This window comes from Paroedura picta, chromosome 5 (assembly GCF_049243985.1).
Source record: "Paroedura picta isolate Pp20150507F chromosome 5, Ppicta_v3.0, whole genome shotgun sequence".
NCBI lineage: Eukaryota > Metazoa > Chordata > Lepidosauria > Squamata > Gekkonidae > Paroedura > Paroedura picta.
This window is the reverse complement of record NC_135373.1, coordinates 56,252,046-56,275,777: the sequence shown is the minus strand read 5'-3', so window position 1 is coordinate 56,275,777 and position 23,732 is coordinate 56,252,046. Positions and strand designations below refer to the sequence as shown.

Here is a 23,732-nt window from a genome sequence, read left to right as displayed (position 1 = left end):
TACTTCTCACATTCCATGTTCCTATTATATAAACAGGTTAGCGCTTTCCTTTTGCATTCATTTACATCAACAACTGAACATCCTTTTGGCCTTAGTTCAGTTGCATCGTTATATCTATCTTTGTGTGTGTGTGCACTTTGGATTGTCTTCAGTAATAAGCAGGTTAAAACCAGAATCCATAGGCTACTCTGACTTCTCCATGCTGAAATCCTTTGAGCTGCTGAGAAAAGTAGTGCATCAATACTACTGACTGAAGCAATCCCCATCCCAGCATATCTGGAACATTGTATTGGATTCGGAACTGGATGGAAAAGCTGCATAGAAATATTTTAATTTTAAATAAATACATAAAATATGCTTCAACCATTATCTGCTTTAGTTAGATTTATTTTGTGTGAAAAGTGGCCTGAGAAATAGTCAAATGTTGAGGTTTAGACTAATTATCCTTAGGTAGGGTTGCGGGCTCTGGATTGGGAAATATCCGGAGATGGGGGGTGGGTTGAATCTGGAGAAGGCAGGGGGGAGAACCTCACTGGAGTCTACACACCAAAGCAGTCATTTTCTCCAGAGGTCTCTGTTGTCTTGAGGTCTCTGTTCCAATTGCAGGAGCTGGCAACCCTACATTCTGTCCAGTGGGGGGGGGAGGGGGCAACTGTTTGTTTTCATGCACTTCTAGAGGGATTTGTCTACCTCTACCATGGCAAAATAAAACAGAATACTGGCGTGGCGACATTGCGAGTCGAACTTGAAAGGCTCATGAGGGAATTAACATTACCAGCCCCCACCCACTCCCAGCCTCTACCCCACCCCAGTAAGGAGCCTCGGATTTGATTTCCATTCGTATGTGAGAAAGTCAGCTTTGACTCAAGGAAGCTCGTGCTGAAATAACTGTCTTTGAGGTGCTGCTGGACTTGTGTTTTCTTTCTGCCCAGCCCAGAGACTACCGTGGCTAGCCTTCAAGCCTGATTCCAGCAGGAGCCCTCGGGAGACTGCGCTTGTTTCCCCAAGCGCCACCAGGACCGTTTATGCACTGGAGGTTTCATGCTGGGTTACATGCTGGAATTTTAGTCGTGACAGGTGGCCCCACCTCTTCCTGCACTCACACAGGGGAGCATTTGGCCCAGTGCACCTCATCTGCCTCCTATTTTTGCTCCTGCACAAGAACTGGGGCAGTAAAGTGCCCAGTGCATAAACGGTCCAAGAGCTCCCAGCGGAGCTGCGTTTCCTCTTCCATTCAGATAGGCCGCCCTGTAAAACGGAAGCGGGGGGCGAGTGACCCTTTCCGTGCCCCGGAAGCGGTGGCTGGCTGCCTGCACGCGCCGGCTCCTAGTAACCACCAGCGACCGGGACCGAGGGAGAGGCGAGCCGCCGGGCAGTGGCGTGCGAAGGGCTCCTCGGAGGGCGTCATGATGCTGCACGGGGCTCCCGAGGGGCAGGCCACGGCGGTCTCCCGGCCCCTGGTCACGGGTAGGCCGCGGCTCGTCTGTCCTTTCCTCGCCGGCCCCGCGCGGCCCTTTTCTCTCTCCCCTCGCGCTGCCCGGCCGCGGAAGCCTGGGCTCCCCGGGATCGGCTTTGTGCCGGCTGTCTGCGGGACCTTCCCGTCTGGAAGCGCTTCTACTCCAGGAAGGAGGACTGTCCCAGGGGGTGGGGTGGGTCGCGTCTAGAGTCTTGGGCCGCCGCAGGCAACAAGCAGCGACCCGCCAGGCGGGGCTAAGCACAGCTGCTCCTGTTGAACTTTCATTTGCAGCTGTCAAAAGACTGGCCAGAGGGAGAATAAATTTAGAGTCCAGGGGCACTTTTAAGACCAACAAAAGCTGTATTCAAGGTATGAGCTTTCGTGTGTGCGCACACTTCCTCGGATACAATGCCTGAGGAATGCATGTATCTGACGAAGCGCATGCACAGGAAAGGTCATACCTTAAATAAAACTTCCTTGGTCTTAAAGGTGCCACTGGACTCAAACTTTGTTCTGCTGCTTCAGAGCAACACAGCTACCTACTTGAATCTGGTCAAAGACGGTGTTGGGATTGGAAGAGAGACTTTGCTGGGGAGAAGGGGGAGGCTTTTGGTGGAGACCAGAGCTGTCAGCTCTAGGGGCTGAATTCTGTAACTTGGGTTGATATAATCATCCTAGAATAATCAGCTTCTCTTTTCCAAGTTGATGCTTCCATGCTTTGGTTTTGTGGGAATAGTTATTTCAGTACAGTGAACCCCTGAATGAAGTATAACAGTTCTTATTGACAGAGTTGGTACATGTAAAGGAAAGGGCAGTTCCCTGGTTGCTGAAAAATGACCCTGATGCTACTGGTCTTTGGTAACCACAAAGCAATGGAATGCTTCAGTTTTTCTGTTTTCTCTGAGTATTCTCTGCCACAAAATTCTGCTTTTTGTATTGGTCATTAGGAAACTCATCTTTAAAACTGTTGCTCCAAGTCCTATTATGATAACACAGAAGAACATAACATTTATAGTTTCCAAAGATGCAATGTGACATTTCAAAAGAACCTTTAAAATGAGGGTTTTGGTGAGCCATCTTGGTTGCAAATGATGGACAACTGTTGGACTCCTACTAGCTTTTCTACAGATGTAAGAAGCAGAGGCTCTTTTGTTGCATCTTCCCGAAACTACATTGGAAACTACATGTGAGATTTACACTCCTTCCCCTTGCACAAGTGGAAAAACGTTAGAATCTAAATACCATGTATTTAGTGTCAACCATATATATATATATATATATATATATATATATATATATATATATATATATATATATATATATATATATATATATATATATATATATATATATATATATATATATATATATATATATATATATATATATATATATATATATATATATATATATATATATGGTTTTTTTGTGGTGGTATTCATTTTGGAAATACCATATATGGTTTTTTTGTGGTGGTATTCATTTTGGAAATACCTGTATGGGTTGTAACTAAACTATGTACTTATTATATGAAAGAAGCTTTTTGTATTGGCTAGGATATTTGATACCATAACTTAGGCCAACTAATAATTATTTCATGCTGCATTAGTAGAGCCTTTGGTTTGGAATAAATTGGTACTTTTGCTCTTCTCCTTGAGGTTTGCCTGACACCTGTATTATTCTCTGCAAAATGAGGCATAATTAAACATATAGATAATATATAATAAAATATAAATCAAAACCAACTTTTAAAACATCAAGGCTGTTCTCAAACATGTATAAAAACATCCAAAGAAGGTCAATGTTGAAATAAAAATTAATTCTGTCAAATTCAGCCAGCACAAGGTGTCATCCTCAAAAGTTAGGTGACCTCTGAAATGTTGAGGAATTGGCAAACTATCCTTCCAAGAGCCACTTGTTCCAGAGCATGCATGACACTACAGAGAAGGCCTGCCCCCCTGACCTCAAAAGCCAGGACAGAGAAATGACCGCTCCCCAGCAGTGATGAGGGAGCAGGAAGAACTCTGTATGAGACGAGACAAATCAATAAGTTGGTCTTATGCTTTCTTTCTCAGCTTCTGTGCTTTGCCAAGTTGAGCCTGTGGGACGATGGTTTGAAGCATTTATTAAGAGGAGAAACATGCATGTTTCTGCCTCTTTCCAGGAGCTGGAGGATGAGAAAGAGCTCTCTGAGGAATCAGGAGATGAAGAATTACAGCTGGAAGAATTTCCTATGTTGAAAACACTTGATCCAAAGGACTGGAAGGTACGTGTAACAATTTTATTTGCTTACAGCTTTTGTGACAGGTGCCTATGATTAACAGTGACTCTCTTCTAGATTGACATAGGTTTATTCCATGCAGGGTTTATTCATAGACTTCCCTTCCAAGAAGATGTAAAGATGTGTGAAGTCCAAAATGTTCTGGGCTTACAAGTTTAAAAATAGATTGTGTACAATATTGTGAAAAGTGTTGTTGGGCTGAGCTAATATGAAAGACTTTGTGAAGTAGCCACTGTTCCTCCTTTTGGAAATTGTCATCCCCCACCCACCCCTTTCTTGAGTGAAGTTACCCATTAGCATTTGATGCTATGGTTTGTCTTTTCTGATAGGGCTGTGATTATAACTTGCCATTTTTCCAGTCACTGTAATGCTAGACAAATAATTCCAAACAAACTTAATATCATCACTGGATCTGCTAGAATAAAAGTAAGAGTAAGTAAAAATGTTGATGATACTCTTCAAGCTTTTTTGTTCCGTGATTCTATCATCAGCCAAAAGAGAGAGTGCACCCAAGAAATCAGAAGGAGATTACAACTGGGAAGGGTAGCATGAAATAGCTAGAAAAGATCATTAGGAGTCAAGATGTGTCACTGGCAACCAAGATCAAGTTAATTCATGGCATAGTATTCTGCATTAGTATGTATGGGTGTGAAAGTTGGACAATAAAGAAAAGCTGACAGGAAGTAGGCTCCTTTGAAATATGATGTTGGCAGAGAGTTTTACAGATACCATGAACCACCCAAAAGACAAATCAGTGAGTTCTAAACCAAATCAAGCCTGAGCTCTCCCTAGAAGCTAAATTGATTACACTGAAGCCATCGTAATTTGGTCACATCATGAGAAGACAAGAGGCACTAGAAATACAATAATGATAGGAAGAGTCGAAGGCAGCAGGAAAAGAGAAAGGCACAATGTGAGATGGATTGATTCCATCTAGGAAGCCAAGGCCTCTTTGTTTGCAAGACCTGAGAATGGCTGTTAATAATAGTACATTTTGAAGGACATTATTTCATAGGGTTGCCATAAGTTAGAAGTGACTTGACAGCACTTAATACATATACATATTAGCCTAAAGACTAGCAGGCAGCAGTAATAGGGGAGGTTAATGGTAAAGGTATCCCCTGTGCAAGCACCGGGTCATGTCTGACCCTTGGGATGACGCCCTCTAGCGTTTTCATGGCAGACTAAATACGGGGTGGTTTGCCAGTGCCTTCCCCAGTCATTACCGTTTACCCCCCAGCAAGCTGGGTCCGCATTTTACTGACCTCGGAAGGATGGAAGGCTGAGTCAACCTTGAGCTGGCTGCTGGGATCAAACTCCCAGCCTCATGGGCAGAGATTCAGACTGCATTTCTGCTGCCTTACTACTCTGCGCCACAAGAGGCTCTTAGCTTAATGGTAGTGGGGGAATAGTACATAATTTTGCTATTTGTCTGCTTGCATAGGCAGTTGCTACCTATCATAGTTGACTGGCAAATTATATAGCTGTGTTTCAAGCTACTTATTTTACTGGATTGATTTAAGTGATTTTGCTAGTAATTATGTCAGTAGTGCCTTGGAACATTTTCCTAGTTGATTATTGATCTTTAATCACTTTGTGCTTTGCCAGCACTGGAAAGACTTCCTTGTTTGTTGATCTTGTAAATATACTTAATAGCAGTTCATCTTTGCATTTCTTTATCAGAATCAAGACCACTATCTGGTTCTTGGACTGGGACATATGCGGTACAAGGCCTCTCAGAAACAAATCAAAGCAGCTCGTAAGTATTTTGCTTTGATTCTTGGTAATGAAAATGCTTGAGCTTGTATAGGCAGTCAGTGCTGTTTTTTAACAATACTGATTTCAAAAACATTTGATTTGCTTTATATTGCTTTTCAATAGAAGTGTTCTCAAAACTGTTCACACAAACATTCCGACTAGTTAAAATATTGTAAAAATAAAAAAAGAGTAATATAGAAGAGCCCCTCTTTGTGAATGGAGCTTGATCCAGGTATAATGGAGGGATGCCTGGCTTCTGTCTCCATTCCTTCTGGTGGCTCCTGCGGTAGCATTTGGAAGCTGGGGGAAGAATGTGAGATACTCCTTCCGGAACAAAAAATAAATCTGAGCGCTGTTCTGGCATAAGGGTCCCTGCCCTCACAGACCCTCAGGGAGTCCTGCCCTGAATTCCAAGAATTGAATGGAAGGGTGCTTTGGCTGCAGCAGCAAAAGTATTATGCTAAGCTGAGTCTCTGGAAAATTGCAACTTAGAGAATGCAGTATCAAGTTTCAGTTGTCTCTTAACAGAAAACAATTACAGTGAAAGAGTACTGTTATGCTGTGGGATACAGCTATCCAGCTAGTAATGTCTATCAGTTTGGTTGCTGCATCAGAGGCGTCTCTTATCGGAAATAAATGATCTAGACTTCATGTTCCATGCTCTAGATTACTGTGCTGTGAGGGATATGGGGATTCCTTTGAGGAGCGTTTGGACTTCAGCTAAATGCAGTAGTTGAAATCTGAACTGGTAGCCATAGCCAATAATGCAGGGTTAAAAGTTCACTGCTTCCAGTTTGTTTATGGGTTCAAGTCAAAGTATTTCAAAGCCCAGAATGCCCTAGGTAGCGGTCAGTACAATTCTAGGAACACTTTGCTGAAACTAAGCCCATTGAATAGACTTCAGTAGGATTCTGGGTAGATTGGTTTAGGATTAGACTGTAAAAGTCGGGTCTCTTTGTGCAAAGATAATATGCACGTTTATTGGAGGGAGGGCATTTTTTGTGTTGGCACCTGCATTTCAGAACCCGTTCCCTAGGCATGGTCACCTGGCATGATCTTTGTTAATATTTAGGTGCTTGGTCAAAGTCCATCTTCTTTTGTGTTTTGAATTTGCACCTTGGATTCTGTTGTCTGGTTGTATTTTTTTTTAATTATTATGTTCTTAATCCTCTTGTGGCGCAGAGTGGTAAGGCAGCCGCCTGAAAGCTTTGCCCATGAGGGTGGGAGTTCAATCCCAGCAGCCGGCTCAAGGTTGACTCAGCCTTCCATCCTTCCGAGGTCGGTAAAATGAGTACCCAGCTTGCTGGGGGGTAAATGGTAATGACTGGGGAAGGCACTGGCAAACCACCCCGTATTGAGTCTGCCATGAAAAAGCTAGAGGGCGTCACCCCAAGGGTCAGACATGACTCGGTGCTTGCACAGGGGATACCTTTACCTTTAATCCTGCTATTGGGTACATTTTGCTTGATTCTGTTACTATTTTATTTTTACCATACATTTTTATAAGCCAGAAGGCAAGGTATGAACCTTCAATAAATAAATTTTTCTGATTTCTAATCACCCAGATGTAATTTTTGTCTGGAATCTCTTGGAATCCCAATACCTCATGCAGCCCCCTCCATCCCATACATTTTGGGGATATCATCAAAAAATGATGTTCTAAACTGCTGCATCAACATAACATTGTGGTGTTTAGTAGGAGTTTACATAACATTTGTCTCACTTAACAGCAAACCTCCATAGTGATCTTTGGTGAATTTAACATGGCTTGTTTCCTTTTAGGCATAATTAGGATTGCAGCCTAAGTCACCAATATATGCAAGTCACTTGTATATGCAAAGTTACATAGAGAACTTCACTGGGGGTGTGTGGTGAAAAATTGAGACTTAACCATGCCAACACTGAAAAACAGTTTGACCTTTACTGTGAGAAAATACATAATTAATTGGCACAGATTGGAGTATGAACTTTTCTGTGTCTCATATGAAAGTTCTTGTCCATCACAATTGCAATGCAACTTTTATTTATTTCTTTGCTTTTTGCTGTCTAAAAGATGAAGTCAAAATGTAGATCAGGATATAGGCAGTGGTGACATCCTTGAACTTACCGCTTACTTAAACCCATAGACAAAGCCATGGTATTGAAACACCACCCAGACAAGCGAAAAGCAGCAGGAGAACAGATAGGTGAAGGAGACAATGACTACTTTACTTGTATAACAAAAGGTAAGGACTGAAGTGAACAAAATTCTAAATATTCTTGGTGCTGTTATATAATGTGTTTCTATAAGAATATATACGTGAAAATAATCCAGTAGATTTGTGTTGCTTGCTTTTGTAACATGTAATAAATAATTCAAAAGTTAGAAAACTAGCTTCCCATTCTTGTTAGCTTTCTATTTGCTGGAAGCAAATTTCCATTGACACCTAGTAGGGATGGGCATGAACCAGTTCATGAGACAAAATCTGGCCTACATTTGGCTCAGTTCATAGCCCCAGAACCGGTGTTTGGGGAAGGTGCCTTCCCTGTACATTTCCCAGACTTTTGTCCAATTCAGTTTTGGCTGTTTGGGCCATTTTAAACCTAACAGCTTGGCAAGTCTGCCCATCAGCTGAGAGCCATTTAAACCTTCTATTTTACTCCTCCCTTCCCCTGCTTCCAAGCAAAATGGACTTCAGAAGTGCCTTATGGCCATTTAAGTCTAACAGTGGACAGATGCACCTATCCCGCTGTTAGGCTCAAATGGCCGTGAGCCATATAAACATAACAACTTGGCAGATCCACCTATCAGCTATTAGGTTGATATGGTTGTGAGTCATTTAAATAATCCGTCCCCCCCCCCGTCTGTTGTTAGTGAAAGTGGGGGGGGAGCAAAATGGACAGTTTAAATGGCTAGCAGCCATTTAACCCTTCCCAGACAATCCATCCCCAAGGGAAAGCAAACCAGAAAGGGCAGGCTATAAAAATAAAGTTATTATTATTATTACTATTAGGGGTCCAAACTGGCTGGTTCAGGGCATTTTTGTTCAGATTGATTCAGGGTTTGGTTTTAGACCACCTCACACTGAACTGGATTTTGTTTGTTCATGTCCATCTCTAAAACATAATACATTTCTAGTTACCCTTTCATAGCATATTCCTTATCCCATTAAACTCAAAGTACAAGAACTTCCATGTGCTCACTTTATTCAGTAATCATACTGAGTAGTGGAGAGCTATTCTGGAGCCTTAATTGATATGGCGATCAGCTTGCAGATCTAGATTTGCTGCTGCTGCTGCACTAGCTCACTTTAGTGCCATTTATCTGCTTTCCCTTCAATGTCACTGTTTAGCCTAAAGTGTTGCATTGATTTCCAGAAATCTGCAGAATTACAAGAACTGGGAAACCTTGAGAGCATCAGGAGGGATAGCTCATCCTTTGGCTGACGTAATGGTTATTTTAGAGTAGTGCTGAATTGCCTACCTAGAAGTCCCAGTGGTAGATGTTAAGAATGCTATAGCAATATAGCTTAGTTTCTGCTATTAACCTAACAGTACGGCACTTATTGGCAAATGCATTCATTGGGATTCCTTGGAGGCCTGCTGTGTTCGACTATAAGTATATATAGTTATTATACTGGGACTGAGAAAGATCCTCCTCCAAATCTGTAAACAACTAGATTTACAAAAGCGATCTTTCCGAAAGGGCTGTCTTTCTGTTCTTGATCTTGTTAGTGTGAAAACAAGTTAGGCCTCCAAATTTGTCTCAAAGAGGACTGTTTGAATGGTCTAACGTATTTGTTGCCTTTCAGTCTAAACAAAATTTGATTGCTTTTTTAATGCCAAAAATTGATGGCTCACTATAAATCTATGCAGTGCTTTAGTTATGTGTTTGCATAAGCTGTAATTAAAAAGCCAGTAGCAACATGAAGGTTTGCAAAAGTAAATTATTAAATAATGATACAATCATTGCAGAATATTGTTTCCTCTCATCTAGTAACTTGTAGCCATGTAATCTCATTTTTCAGCCTATGAAATTTTGTCAGATCCTGTGAAAAGACGAGCTTTTAACAGCGTAGATCCTACTTTTGATAACACAGTTCCTTCTAAAAGTGAAGCAAAAGAAAATTTCTTTGAAGTTTTTTCACAAGTTTTTGAAAGAAATGCCAGGTGAGTTACATTTCAGTTAAGTGCAGTCTCACGTTTCAATTTTCACTGTGGGAATCAGTTTGTGCCAGCAGCAATCCAGATCTTCCACTCGAAGTTTGTTAATCAACTCTTATATGGGATACCAGTCTGGATTGAGGACTTGAATGCTGATCGTGTAGTTGCAGTTTTCTTCTTTTTTTTTTTTATAGAAAGTTTTTATTTTATTTTCCAGAGTTGAAAACAGTGAGATACATGCAATCTACATTGTTAGTACAGAAAAGGAGAGCTATACTCTTCATTTGATACACTTGGTTCCCCATTTTTAATCCCTTTTGTAAATAGTTCAGGTAAGGGCCCCATTATTCTTGAAAGGCCTCTTAGTGTCAGTTTGGCTATCTTGGTAAGATCAGCTAGTTTATTCACCCAGTCTTCTGTCGAGGGTAGTTCTTACGTTTTCCATTTCTTGGCCAATTCTAGTTTTGTTGCCGTCGTCGCATAGTAGAAGAAGCTCTGTATGTGGGTTAGGAAGCGCTGTGGAAAAACATTTTGGTTCCCTGTTTCAATCTTACAAACCCTCTTCTCTCCATTTAAAATTATAGACTGGCTACAATATTATGGACTTTTACCCAAAGCTTATAGACTTTTTATAGACTTTTTCACGTTTGCACCACATTTAAAAAGAGAAGTCTACTTTGTTACCATCATTTCAACATTTGTTTGCATAGTTTCTGATAGTTTTAACAATCATAAACAGTTTATACTTAACATAGTCCTAGAGCCCTCCACATTTTCACTAGAAAAAGGGAAAAAAGAGAAAAAAAATACTTAGTTGTACGGAAAGAAGGGAAACAAATATATATAAGTATACATTGTTGATACCAGAAATAATAAAATGGAGTCTTCATTAATTAATAGAAAATATTTTTCGTTAGTTATATATACACCTCCTCAGCTAGAAACCTTTTTTTAGTTATGCTTTAAATTTAGGCTGGAAGTCACTACATAGATATGCTAGATAATTCAAATTCAGCTATCATAGGAAATCTCAAACCCCACACTATAATGTAAGCCCATTCCACTAGGTGTCTCCTTTTAGTTATGCTTTGATTTTGGGCTGGTAGCCGCTGCGAAATTAGGTTTAATAATACAAATTCAGCTTACTTAAAAGATCTTAGACCCCAGATTAACTTCTTAACTAGTTATATTGCCTATATGGCTACATAAAGGAGGTAAAGGAGGAAAGGAATTTCGACCACTGTGTTGCATTTCCATTCCCCAAGCTTCTTAGGGAGGTCTCATTTCGAGGCTTATTACGTCTTGTGACTCCCGTTGACTGATGTTCTGTCCCATTGGTCTTTGGCTGGGAAAGTATAGTTGTAGTCTTTCCCTCGGAGTATACATCGATAAATCTTGAAGCAGTTGTACCTCCTGGACTCCAATATCAGTACAGATGTTTTTCCATGATGCTCCTTTCAATCGATTGCTTTCACCGCAGATCCATATGTCTTTCTTGAGTATTGTTGCTTTGGAGTGGCTGTATATCTTCTCAGGCAGGGTGTCCTTATCTGAGCTGCAAGACTCTGACATCCCCTTTTCTATCTCCATAATTTCAGATTCCTCTTCTGCTGGTAATTTTCCATCTTGTTTAGAGCTATCATCAGCCACTACTATTGGTTCATCATTCCTGTTAAAGACTTCTTCCTTAATGCCTTTAAACTCCATGAGCATATTTTTAAGTGAACCATTTAAAGATTCTTTCAAGTCTTGTGTTTGTTTGTCTAGAAGATATGCAAATTTTTTAAACGAAAACATGTTCCAGGTTTGGAATTTTGTTAGACTTAATATTTGCAATTTTGCAAGTAGCCAGTAGAGGTCCTACAGAGTCCTAACGAAAGCAACAGTGTTTTTAATTAAAGGAATGTCTCTAAGGCTTAGTTCTCGCGAGATTCCATGGCTCTAATCTCTCTTATCTTCGAAGACGAAAAACAGATATAATAAAACAGATAATAAGAGCTGTTACTTATTAGATTGAGTTGATTTAAGTCCTTCTCCTGATTAGAAAAGAAAATTAGCCTGCCTCAGAATGAGGTGGCATCAAGCAGAGCCAGAAACGGGGGAAAAGTAAAGACGGAGAAGCGGAAAAGCACTTGCATCTCTGCGTTGATTAATGATTCAGTATCTTGGAATCTGGCAGCTTCCCCCCCTCAGTATTATCAGACAGTCCTGTCAGTCTGGCTTGTTTGGATTAGCGAGAGCAACTCTCCACGCCGAGAGTTCATTCCAGGGAAGAAGGTGCCGAGGGAAACCCCACTCACTGTTTGCAGGCTCGATCTGATGTCTGCCAGATGTTTTCACTCCAGAGTTGTGGTGAGTCGAAGGTCTTGCTGGGAGGTATCCAATTAGCTTTGTAGATTAAAATAAGCTTTGTAGATTGCAGAGTTGAAAAAGGAAGAAAAGGAAAAAAGATTTTAAGATGGCGGACGGCGCTTGCTGGACCCTGTGCACACTGAGCTTACGTTCCAGTGGGAGATTAAGTTGCAGTTTTCTTCTGTCGCATTTTGGGTCTTCCAAACATGATCAGTCTCTCCACCCTTTGTGACGAACTTGGTCTCTCTCTGTTTGCATTACAGGCTCTTTGGGGACCTTTCTCTCATGGCAGCTGATTAACAATAAGCTACTTTATCAAGCAAGTGTGGCTGCTTGACTGTTTAATACCAGGGAATAGGAGCAGAGTCTATTGAGATCTTACTGCTTGATAGCTGTGTTCAAAACCTGATGAGGCTAATATATTTGAATTGCATACCTTGATAGCAAAAGACGTGTATATTGTTATTTCAGTGTCCTTGCAGAGTATGCTGGTGAAACCACTAGAGCATAGTTCAGCGGATACACAGAGAGGTCTCTCTTGGTTAAAAATGGTAATTTCTGAATGGATAATGAATAGTACTCAAGCATTAATCTGTATAGATGCCTTCACGAGATCTCGCCTTCATAGTAGTGTGTATTCTCTAATTAGGCTGGTGGGGGACAAGCTATAGGTCAAAAATGTCTGATCTAAGCCCAGAAATATGGCATTTTAGAATCATGTACATCAGTGTCCTGTTGCATCTGCCATTTTTGATTATTATTTGATTATTATTTTTATTTTTCTAATGTGCTGTGGCATGGGATTTATTCCTTTGCCCCCTCCCTTCATCCTTGATCAGCTCACTCCAGTAGTGTGATGCAAGTAATGATGAACAGTTGCATTGCTATTCTGCCTATTCTGTTTATTTATTGGGTAACAAATGACAAGGTAAATGTGGTGCTGGAAATCCTACTGCAATCAGGGAAGTTCGTGGGTGCTTTGTGAAAATCCACGTACTTCAGGTTGAAATGTTTCTTGTCTCATAATCCAAGCACCTGTTTCTTTTTGGGAAATGCTTATTTTAAATAACCTGCACCATCTTAACTATTGTCTGTGTATTCCATATTTACTCTAGGTGGTCAAACATAAAAAACGTGCCAAAGCTTGGAGATGCAGACTCATCATTTGAAGAGGTAGATGCATTTTATTCATTTTGGTAAGTGTGCCAACTCTCCTTTGTTCACAAAATAATGTATTGATGCATGGAGAAATCTCCAAAAATAACACTGTTCTAGGACATTTGAGACAGTGTGGTCTGAGGTCAATTTTATGGATATGTTTATAGTGTCTATGGATATGTTTATAGTGTTCCTGATTTGCTTTTAGTAGCTTGTTTTGTTTATATATTGATCATTCATAATGATTTTATGATATTGCTTTGTACTCGTAAGCCATCTTGAATGGGAGTCTCAAAAGGCAGCTATAAGCTCCTTAATAATAATAAACTTTGCTTTCTCTAAGATTATTTTGGTTTCTCTAAGATTATTGACTCATCTGGATCAGGGCAAGAGGAAGGAGGCATTTAGATCCTTTAGTTGCATCTCATCTCTAGTCTCTAGATATCTATAAAAATTCTTGTTTCCCTTGCAATTCCTAAAGCAGGCCGCTATAAAGTGGGCAGAGTGGTTAATCAAGGCTGCTGTAGGATGATAGTAGTACAATATCTTCAGGTGAATGGCTTGCACCTTTTCCTAGCAAATGTCTCTCATAAAACTCCTAAAATGCAACCCTGAGTATAATTACTGCAGTCTAAGCCTGTTAATTTTAGTGGAGTTAGACTAAAGTAATTCTGCAACGATTCTGCTTCATCTCTTACCATTCTGAGATTTAAATGTAAATTCAAAATTCAAGAAGACTATTCAAGGAGATGAAGACTCTTTTCTTTTGGAGTTCCCTCAGTGTGGTGTTCTTTCCTGCCCAATGTTTGATTTTTTTTAATGCTTTTGTTTGTGTTTTAGCTCCATTGTTCTAATTATGTGTTTTTGTTGGTTTAAAATAAATAAAAATAAACATCTGACAGTATTTGGGTATGCATGGCGAGCAACAGTGGAAGAGAGTTTGCACTTCCACGTCATTTTTTGACTTCTGAGCCTGGCATGGCTTTTCCCATGTGTACTGCACACTCATATTACCAGATCAGTGAGCCTGGCTCCCCATTGCTGTTCCCAAAAACAGATATGCCATCAACACAGCAATCCTGTGCTGTACCCATGCCACAATGGTTTGCTGTTGTGTAACTGTGGTGGCACTAGTCCATTCCCTATGGGTATGAGTTATGCAGTGGTCAGCAGACAAAGTTGATAAGTTTACAATATTTTCTGATCTTAACCAGGATAGCCGCTATAAAAACCGTGCCGCTGCAGTCAGTGGAAGTGTCATTTGGAGGCAATGGTACTGTAATAGACAGGTGGGCTAAGGTGTGGGGACATGCAGCTCCATTGCAGCTCCTCATATAATGCAATTCCATGCTTAGTGGAGCTGAAATGGTCTGGGACTTGAATGAATGTCATTCCTTTCTGGGGGTCTCTCATTCCAACCACAGAGCAATCAGTGGCCAGAGGCTGTCATTCCAGATCCATTCTGCATTAATCATTACTTCCGCATGTACTTAAAGTAGTAATGTATTGCAATGGAGAGTGTGCATCTGGCCCAAGGCCACCCATCTGGGTTCCATGCTACAAGTGGGGAATGGAATCTGGATCTCCCAGATCTAGTCTCACATTACCCACTGCCCCAAGCTGGCTCATTTGCCCAGACTACCCTCTGACCCCCCTTCACACAGCAGCCTGTGAGGTGAGGAAGGGAACCTCTTGTTAGGCCAGCTTTGGAGATTCCACTAGGCCCCTTCTATGTTTGGATGACTATGACAAATGGGGTCTGCGCAACCATCCTGATAGCCCTCACTCTTAGACATGTCCTCAGAAAGCCCTCAGAGAAAGTTACAAATGGACTGGGAAGGGAAAGGGGTAGGGGCAGGGAGGAGTGTGGAGCTCCTGTCATGTAGTCACAACCAAACAGACAGAGACACAGTTGTGGCACAACACATACTTTATTGAATTCCAAACCATGGTGAGGTGTGAAGATTCACTTCCTCCCCAGAGCCATGGGGGGAAAGGACTGAAGATCCCTGGCATGCATCTTTTAAGTGAGATGGCACTGCAGATGGAACTTGGAAGAACTGGCTGGGTGCTACGCTCGACTTCACAAAGAAGGCTGGAACAACAGACTGATTGCAGTGGGGGGGGCAGTATTTGCCACACCCACAAGTCTCTCTATTGATTCTTCACCTGTAGGAAAGTAAGGCAGAGATACATCCAGCCATGGGAAGTAGGCTCAACTACCATGCCAGGCTTAGCCATGGATGTATTGCCCTGACAGCCCCATGGGGGAGGCATCATTACGAAACCCCATTAAGGCACATGATGATACCATCCAAATTAGACTCACCTGCCCTGTGTTGAAATGCTTATGGATTGCTGGCAAACCATCCACCTGCCGCTGCAGCTCAAGGCTCTAATTCTGCAAGGAACTGTATTAAAGGGTTGCATGTCAAGTTGGTGCACCATGTCCAATGCAGCAGTTGCCAGATCCTCCCTTTCCAAACCACAGACATGCCCCATTCTTTGACAAAGGTGGGAAACAGGCAAATGACAGAGCATTCTCCCACCAGCACCACCAGCAAGATCTCTTGGGAAACTTTCCTGGGATCTTTTCCTATAGCATGTCAGGGGCTATAGTGCTGCATGGCCATGGCTTGTGCCCACCCCTACACGAACTTAGTGCTGGGCGTGAGTGCAAGAGGCGCTGAGAGGAATGGGAAAGCAGGTTTGGGAGCCTTATCATTGTTTACCTGTTAGTGTGTGGGTGCCCCTTTAGGTGAAGCCTCCAAAGCCAGAGTACTTGTTAGGCTTTTGAAATGGAAGAGGTCATAATAGGAATTCAGACAATTAAAAAGAGGCCTACTTTAGTCAGCATTTTTGGCACACCTGTGCTGATTCTGTATATTCTTTCAGGTACAATTTTGATTCCTGGAGAGAGTTCTCTTACTTAGATGAGGAAGAAAAAGAAAAAGCAGAATGGTATGTAAATGAAAAGGTTTAAAAATAATGTGATTAATATTTTTTAAAATGCATAACTGAAAGATTAACTTAGATAGATTATTAGTCCTTTTAAAATTTAGAGGGCAGTTCTGAGTAAGCTGACTCAACTCTTCTGGAATAAGCCTCAGTACAGGACCCTATCACACTCTGTATAAACATGGCTAGAGAGTTATATGGGTTTTTTTTAATTGTAAAAGCATGCTGATGTGTGGAATGGTGATTCTGCTCAATCAGTATTAAGGATTGTTGGTTATTCTAGATTAACCAAGAGAAAAGAGAATCTTGTATCTATCACATTTGTTCTTTTAACAAAATAGTCATAGCAGATCTAGCTGTGCTTGAATAGTTCAAAACACAAGTTTATTCCAGTATCTTGTAGCAGTAAAAGAGGGTTCTTTCTGTGTTCTTGCCGGGAGTTGCATAAAAGGAACAGAGTTTTAGGGAATGTATACCTAAATCAAGAGAGGACAGGGTGGATCAGGGAGTCCACCAAGGATGGATTTGATTGGATAAAAGGAAAGTAAATGACTGATGATGAAGAAGTGCATTAACTCATGGTAGTGGGTAATAGCATGTGCATTTCAGGGTCAGTGAATATTGGTTTGCATTTAAGACTAATTGAGTTTAGGTAGGGAAACATCACCTTTGTGTAACTGTTGAGCTACTACCCTTGTTAAAGCTAAACCAAATTCACCATTGGCTGAAATGACAATGGTGCCCTATTATATTTGATACATTTAGGGGTTGTGCTGTGTCTATATATGTCCTGATACCTCTTTTGACTTGAAAAGGACTTGCCAGAATTGATCTGGTAATGGGATGTGCCTGGGAACGTGTTGCTACCGACCATTTTTCTGTCTCCCTTTGCAGTCGAGATGAGAGGAGGTGGATTGAGAAGCAGAACAGAGCAACTCGAGCACAAAGGAAAAAGGAAGAGATGAACAGAATAAGGACACTCGTTGGTAAGTATGAGCTCTGCCTTTTCAACAAAAGTAGCTCATTAAATTCCAGACATAATTTGTCACCTTCATAACTGCATCTCCTTTCTCTTGTGAAGACACTGCATATAGCTGTGATCCTAGAATAAAGAAGTTTAAGGAAGAAGAAAAGGCAAAGAAGGAAGCAGAAAAGAAAGCAAAGGTAGATGCAAAACGAAAAGAACAGGAGGAGAAAGAGAAGGTAAGTTTAAAACTTTAGCTGTTGATGGAATCACTGACTCCAACATATAAAATTCTTTGGTCTTCAGCTGGTTGGATAAAAATAGCATATTCAGTAATTACCCTGTTTTTGTGAAAATGTTAGGCAGTGGCTGTTAACTGTTCAGATTTTTCAGTTGCCCTTGCTCTTTGTGCTTAGCTCAAGTAATGTATTCTGAGTTACTGGGAGACTGTGTCCCCATTCTGTCGGCTCTTTCTCTGCAATGTTTAGGGCAGTGAGGATCAGTGATCAAGCAGAATGTATTAAAACAATCTATTCCAATTAGATGTGCCTGCCAAGGTGCTTTTTTTTCTATCGTGTCCATTTGGTCATTGGGGCCTGTTATAATGAAGCAAAAAACCCATTGAAGTAAAAAAGAACATTGGGATATTTTGGGGGACACAAAACGTAGGAATTTAAGAAAAGCAAGCTGCTCAACATTTTAAAATTTAAAATGATTCTAGAATTTCTCTTTATTTCAGCAAAGGCAAGCTGAATTAGAAGCAGCCCGGTTAGCCAAGGAGAAAGAAGAGGAAGAAATTAGACAACAAGCACTGCTGATGAAGAAGGAGAAAGACATACAGAAAAAAGCAATTAAAAAGGAAAGGCAAAAGCTGCGAACCATCTGCAAGGTATTTTCTTTTTCTGTATTAATGGCTGTCAAGTTGCTTCTGATTTATGGCAACAATATGAATGAATGAATTTCCTTCAAAACATCCTATCATTAGCAACTGCTTTCCCATCTTGCAAACTGAGGGCCACGGCTTCCTTGATGGAGACAATCGATCTCATGTTGGGTCTTCCTATTTTCCTGTTGTCTTCAAATTTTCCTAGCATTATTGTCTTTTCTAGTGAGTCCTGTCATCTCATATTGTGACCAAAATGCAAAAGTTTCAGTTTAGTCATTTTAGCTTCTAGGGAGATTTCAAGCTTGATTTGATCTAGGACCCACTTATTTGCCTTTGGGGGGACCAAAGTATCCGTAGAACTCCATGATGCACCAACATAAGGGCAGAAGTTAAACATATAAATAAAACATAAGTGATAAAAATGTTTAATTAACATTTATTTTAGTAATTTCAGGCAATTTATAAAAAGATAGAAGTATCTGCTTCCTAATCCACTGAGCCAAAACAAAAATCTGTCCACTTTAAGAGTAATCTTGTTAAAGCAATCTGCAAAGAGAGTGGATAAATACAATTTATCAGATCTTCCTGGAAATTTAGATAAAATAGGGATAATCTACTGGGAACGAGTATCACAAAATGAACAGTGAAGTAATGTCTGTTCAGCTGTTTACATGGCATTCAGTTCACAAAGACACAAACAACGGGAATAAGGGATCATTACCTATTGCTTTGTAACAGAGCTAAAGGTGGATATTGAAACAGGCCACAGTAAATGCTCTGTAGTATTTTGGAAATTCTAGGCCATAGAGAAACACAATTTTGACCATGATTTTCTACTGCTGGATAAGAGTGGACTCAAGCTCTAGCAACTTAAAGACCATTTATGCACTGGGAACTTCACTGCCCCAGCTCCTGTGCAGGAACACAAATCGGGGGCGGATGAGGTGCACCAGGCCAAATGCTCCCCCATGTGGGTTCAGGAAGAGGTGGGGCAACCTGCCACGACTAAAACTCCAGCCTGCAGCCCGGCATGAAACCTCCAGTGCATAAAACGGTCAAAGAGCTAAATCCCAGATGCTTCTGATTGTTTTTTTAAGCTCCCAGGAGCCCAAGATAATATAGAGCTGAAGGAACAAGCTCATAAGCTTGTAATTTTTCCTCTCCACCCAGCCTGAACAAAAATTATCTAAGAGAATTAAAAAATCCAAGAGAGTTCAAGTTTCACTTAAGTCAAATGCACACCTCTTGGTACCAGTTCTGCACTTCTGATGACACTATGTTCCCACCTTTAGTCTGAGGAGGACATTAGGAATGCAGCATGGGGACATCAAATAAGGATCTGAGAAACTTAGATAGAATTGATTCCAGAATCAAAGCCAATTTTTAAGAACATAAGAAGAGCCCTGCTGGATCAGACAAAAAGCCAACTAGTTCGTTTTATTTCTCACAGTAGCCAACCAGTTCCCTGTAGGGCCAACAACAAGGCATAGATGCTGAAACCTTCCTGTGATGTTGCCTTCTGGCTGTGGGATTCAGATCTTTAGTGCCTCTAAATATGGAGTTTCTCCTCAGTCACCGTGGCATAAGAAGATCCCTCCTGGATCAGTCCAATGGTCCATCTAGTTTTGTATTTTTCTTTTTAAATGTTTGCTTTTTAAAAGGAAATGCTCATTTTAATGTTCATATTTGCTTTGGCCATTATACATGGACAGTTCTTTCTTTCAGTAGAGACCTTCAGTTCCCAATGTTTCTATCACATGGCCTCATCTATCAAAACCAAATCCTCTGGGTGCAATTCTCTCTTTTGTGATCCTCTGCTCTTTTGATATTTAAAAAATCCTGGAAACATTGCACGTCTGAGACAATAAGATGAACACAGATATAAAGAAAAATGTACATGTCATGATTGGCCTCAATGAATGGTTTTAATATTTTGTAGATTTTATTTTGCTGGTCTTTTTGACATTTCTACAGTAAGCCATTTAAGGTAGGCAGCACAGAAAATTCTTAAGGAGGAATGGCTTTTAAAAGGTGTGAACTTGTTCCATAGTTTATGGTGAGTTTATTCAGTTTCCCCTCCAAACTTGTGGCTATGAAACAGATGACCGATAATGATCCATTGTTATCAACATATGAAACAGTATTCATTGCTATGCAGACTTCTCTTAGTGGGAACACAACAATGTGTGAATTCTTCCTTCTAAAATTCTTCAGGATCTGAACATGCAGGACTAAAAAATGACTTTTAATAAAGATCTGAAAAAATGGCACTTTGATTCTAAAAGTAAATTTTCCCCATCCAGTATTTTGAAACTCCTGAGTTTTGAAAAGACACAGTGCAGCTTCTGAGGAGTGTGTTATCCATGAAGAATATTGCCACAGTCATAAAAGCACCAAAGGAAATGCTTAGAGAGTCTGTGTATACCATATTTTCTTGTCTGAAGCATGTGGTGTTGTGCTTTCAGAACTGGAACTACTTTTCTGACAGCGAGGCAGAGTGTGTGAAGATGATGGAGGAAGTGGAAAAGCTTTGTGATCGTCTGGAGTTGGCAAGGTATGCTTTCCTGACCTACACGCCTATGTTTTTTGACCTTCAGCATTCCACTAGATCTGAAATATCGTTCAATAATTTATTTTTAGTCTGCAGTGCTTGAATGAAGCACTTACCTCCACAACAAGGGAAGAAGGAAAGGCTGCTGTAGAAAAACAGGTAATTATAAATTATAACTCTTTTGTCCTGTAACAGTGAATTGGCATAATGAAAATACCAGGGCAAGCCTATAGAGCCACATGAATATTGAAGATGTACATTATAGTGTTTCAGAAAGAACTTGCACTGCAGGACCACGTTTCTAAAGAAGCTCCTTCCAAAGCTGAGAATGCCTGGTTTCATTGTTTTTGCTAAACCCAACCAAATCTATTTGTGTCAGTGTAGAATTTAGCACATTAAACCTTTGTGAACAACACTTGCAATCTTGATGTGATATCCAAGAGGAAAAAATGTGACACTACTGTTATTTCTCAGGAATAATTAAGGTAATTTGGAACCGATGTGCACTTTAAGAACATAAGAGAGAAGGGAGGGGCCATGGCTCCATGGTAGAGCATGTGCTTGGAACGCAGAAGCTCCCAGGTTCAATCTCTGCCATCTCTAGTTAAGGATCAGGTAACTGGTGATGTATGACCTCTGTTCAGCACCCCAGCGAGCCAGTTCGAGTAGACAAATATTGACCTTGATGGATCAGTGGTCAGATTCAGTATAATGCAGCTCCATATACATAAAGTGTTGCTGAATCTGACCAGTAGTCCTTCTGGCCCAGCATCCTGTCAGGCAGCAGAAAAGAATGGAAAATAAAAAAATCTAACCTAAAAAACATGTGAGAATCAAAGAGGTTGAGAGATACAAAAGAATCAAAATATATATTAAAGAGTATATGAAACAGAGTTTAGGGTATTTTAAAAACCATAAGAAGGGATCACTTCTCTTCCCTATAGATCACACACACATATCAGTAAAATATGTACACTGTAAGTGCAAAAAACTGTGACCTAACGCATTTCAATCAAAGAGATCTTCATCAGAGGACAGTACAGTAACATACAGTTATAAATACAATATAAATACAAAAATTATTTTTTCAGCAAGGGGTTAAAAACTTGCACTTAATCAGAATGCCTTTACATTACCTGGGTTTGCAGTTTGCTATAATGCAATTTGCTTCTTATCTTGTACTTAGAGGCACACAGTTTGATCTAATTTCACCCAGGGGAGATTCCTGACAGATTCCAGTTGAAAAATAGTTCTGGTGCACAACAACCCATTCTAGCAAATTGTAAACTCAGGAAATGTAAAGATACAGTTGCATTCAGGAATACAATGGGAGCTAGATTGGGGGTGGTGGTGGAAGAACTCTGCAGATTGCCTCTCCCTCCCCCCTGGACCTGGAAGGCTGCAAGATGCAGGGAACTCCCCAGCAGGGGCAGTTCTCACGCGACAGGGATCTGTAGCCTCCAAGCATCCGAGGGAAATGGAAAGAGGAGGGGGTGGTCAGTGGTGGAGGATGGAAGGTGATTGGCTGGCTGGTGGACAGCCAGTTGGAGTAGAAGGCACTCAGGGGTGTGGGACAGACGCCCTGAGTGGGTGTTAAGCACTGAGTGGCATTTAAGCCATACCAGCTCCCCCTCAAAGGCCTTATCAGAAATATATAGTGGAACAGAGAACATAGAAACATATACAAAAAGGTAGAACACCAAAAATAACAAAACAACTCCCTCCAATTACCTTGTAAGGTTAGATGTTCCATGTAGGGAATCATTTCCAATATAATGCAACCTAGGGAGTCTTAACTAGTCACAGCATACAATTGTGTTCCAGTCATTAAGTGGGCTAAGCTATCAAAGGAGATTGGCAAAAAACAAAAACAAAACCATGCACCATCAAAATTTCAAACATCTTAAAGTCACATTCCCTGCTCCTCGACGTGCAGCCAGCTAGGTGACTTTGGACTCACCACAGCACTGATAGAGTAATATCAGGGCTCTCTCAGCCTCACCTACCTCACAGGGCATCTGAGGAGAGGGAAGGGAAGGCGATTGTAAGCCACTTCAGGCAGTGAAAAGTGGAGTATAAAAACCAACTCTTCTTCTATGCTTCCCAACCATATATACATGAACCGCCACTTCTGGGATTTCTCGAACCTGAAGCATTTTCAAGGTGCTTCTCAATGGTAAAAAAGTTAAGAAAGGCTGATATAAGTGCTAGAAAACAATTTTTACAAGATCAGAAATATCGATTTTTACTCCCTTAATACGCATATATTAGCCTTGACATCTTTTCCAAATATATGAAACATAATAAATCAAAGGAGATGTTAAGACCATGAGGAACCAGAGTTCTAAGCCCAAAAATCATAGCTGCCTCTTGTTGCAGTAGGGTTCTCTTGGTGTTCACATTGTTAAATTTATTGGGCTGAAATACTTTAAGAACCAGACATTTAAAGTCATCCACTGTGTGACCTGCATCAAGAAAGTGTGAGACTAAGGGTGCATCTGGTTGTTTGTGTTTAATTTTAGATATGTGTACACAGAGTCTTAGAGCCTCTTGGGGCGCAGAGTGGTAAGCAGCAGAAATGCTGTCTGAAGCTGTCTGTCCATGAGGTTGGGAGTTCGATCCCAGCAGCTGGCTCAAGGTTGACTCAGCCTTCCATCCTTCCGAGGTCGATAAAATGAGTACCCAGCTTGCTGGGGGGTAAACGGTAATGATTGGGGAAGGCACTGGCAAGGCCACCCTGTATTGAGTCTGCCATGAAAACGCTGGAGGGCTTCCCCCGAAGGGTCAGACATGACTCGGTGCTTGCACAGGGGATACCTTTACACAGAGTCTGGTGTTCACAGCCCTCTCACTAATTCCTAAATAGACCTTATTGCAATAGGGCCATGTATGAAAAGAACAGATTGCTTAACTTGTAATGTGACTTGAAGAGGTTTGAAATTATGATGGTGCACTTTAAAGGTTTTTTGGCCAATCTCCTTATTGGACACAAAAAATTAGCTTTGCCAGCTTAGCCCAGTTATTACTGGAGATTGATTGTATGCTGTGGCTATCTAGGTTCTGTACCTTGTGTTATATTGGAAAGCAACTAACTTTTCAAGGTAATTGGAGGGTGTTGCTTGGCTTTTGGTGTTCCATCTTTTTGTATATGTCTTGATGTTTCTGTTTATAATTATTACATTGTATGTTTTAGACCTTATCTGATGAAGAACACAAAACAGAGCC

At 40.8% G+C, this 23,732-nt stretch overlaps 1 protein-coding gene across 3 annotated transcripts in view; it reads left to right on the top strand.

The window, feature by feature from the left end:
* The first annotated feature begins 1,274 nt into the window (after positions 1-1,274).
* DNAJC2 (DnaJ heat shock protein family (Hsp40) member C2) overlaps positions 1,275-23,732 on the top strand; it is a 27,806-nt gene continuing 5,348 nt past the window's right edge. For 2 of the 3 annotated variants that reach the window (XR_013231093.1, XM_077338091.1), the window contains exons 1-12: positions 1,275-1,467; positions 3,532-3,722; positions 5,421-5,496; positions 7,622-7,720; positions 9,503-9,644; positions 13,106-13,186; positions 16,044-16,109; positions 17,001-17,092; positions 17,188-17,309; positions 17,810-17,959; positions 20,422-20,510; positions 20,597-20,666. Coding sequence is in view for 2 of the 3 variants with exons in the window: in XM_077338091.1 (XP_077194206.1) it covers positions 1,407-1,467; positions 3,532-3,722; positions 5,421-5,496; positions 7,622-7,720; positions 9,503-9,644; positions 13,106-13,186; positions 16,044-16,109; positions 17,001-17,092; positions 17,188-17,309; positions 17,810-17,959; positions 20,422-20,510; positions 20,597-20,666 (1,239 nt within the window). In the remaining variant the exon portion in view is untranslated. The remainder of the gene's footprint in view (positions 1,468-3,531; positions 3,723-5,420; positions 5,497-7,621; positions 7,721-9,502; positions 9,645-13,105; positions 13,187-16,043; positions 16,110-17,000; positions 17,093-17,187; positions 17,310-17,809; positions 17,960-20,421; positions 20,511-20,596; positions 20,667-23,732) is intronic. The other variant, XM_077338092.1, reaches the window with a different exon arrangement.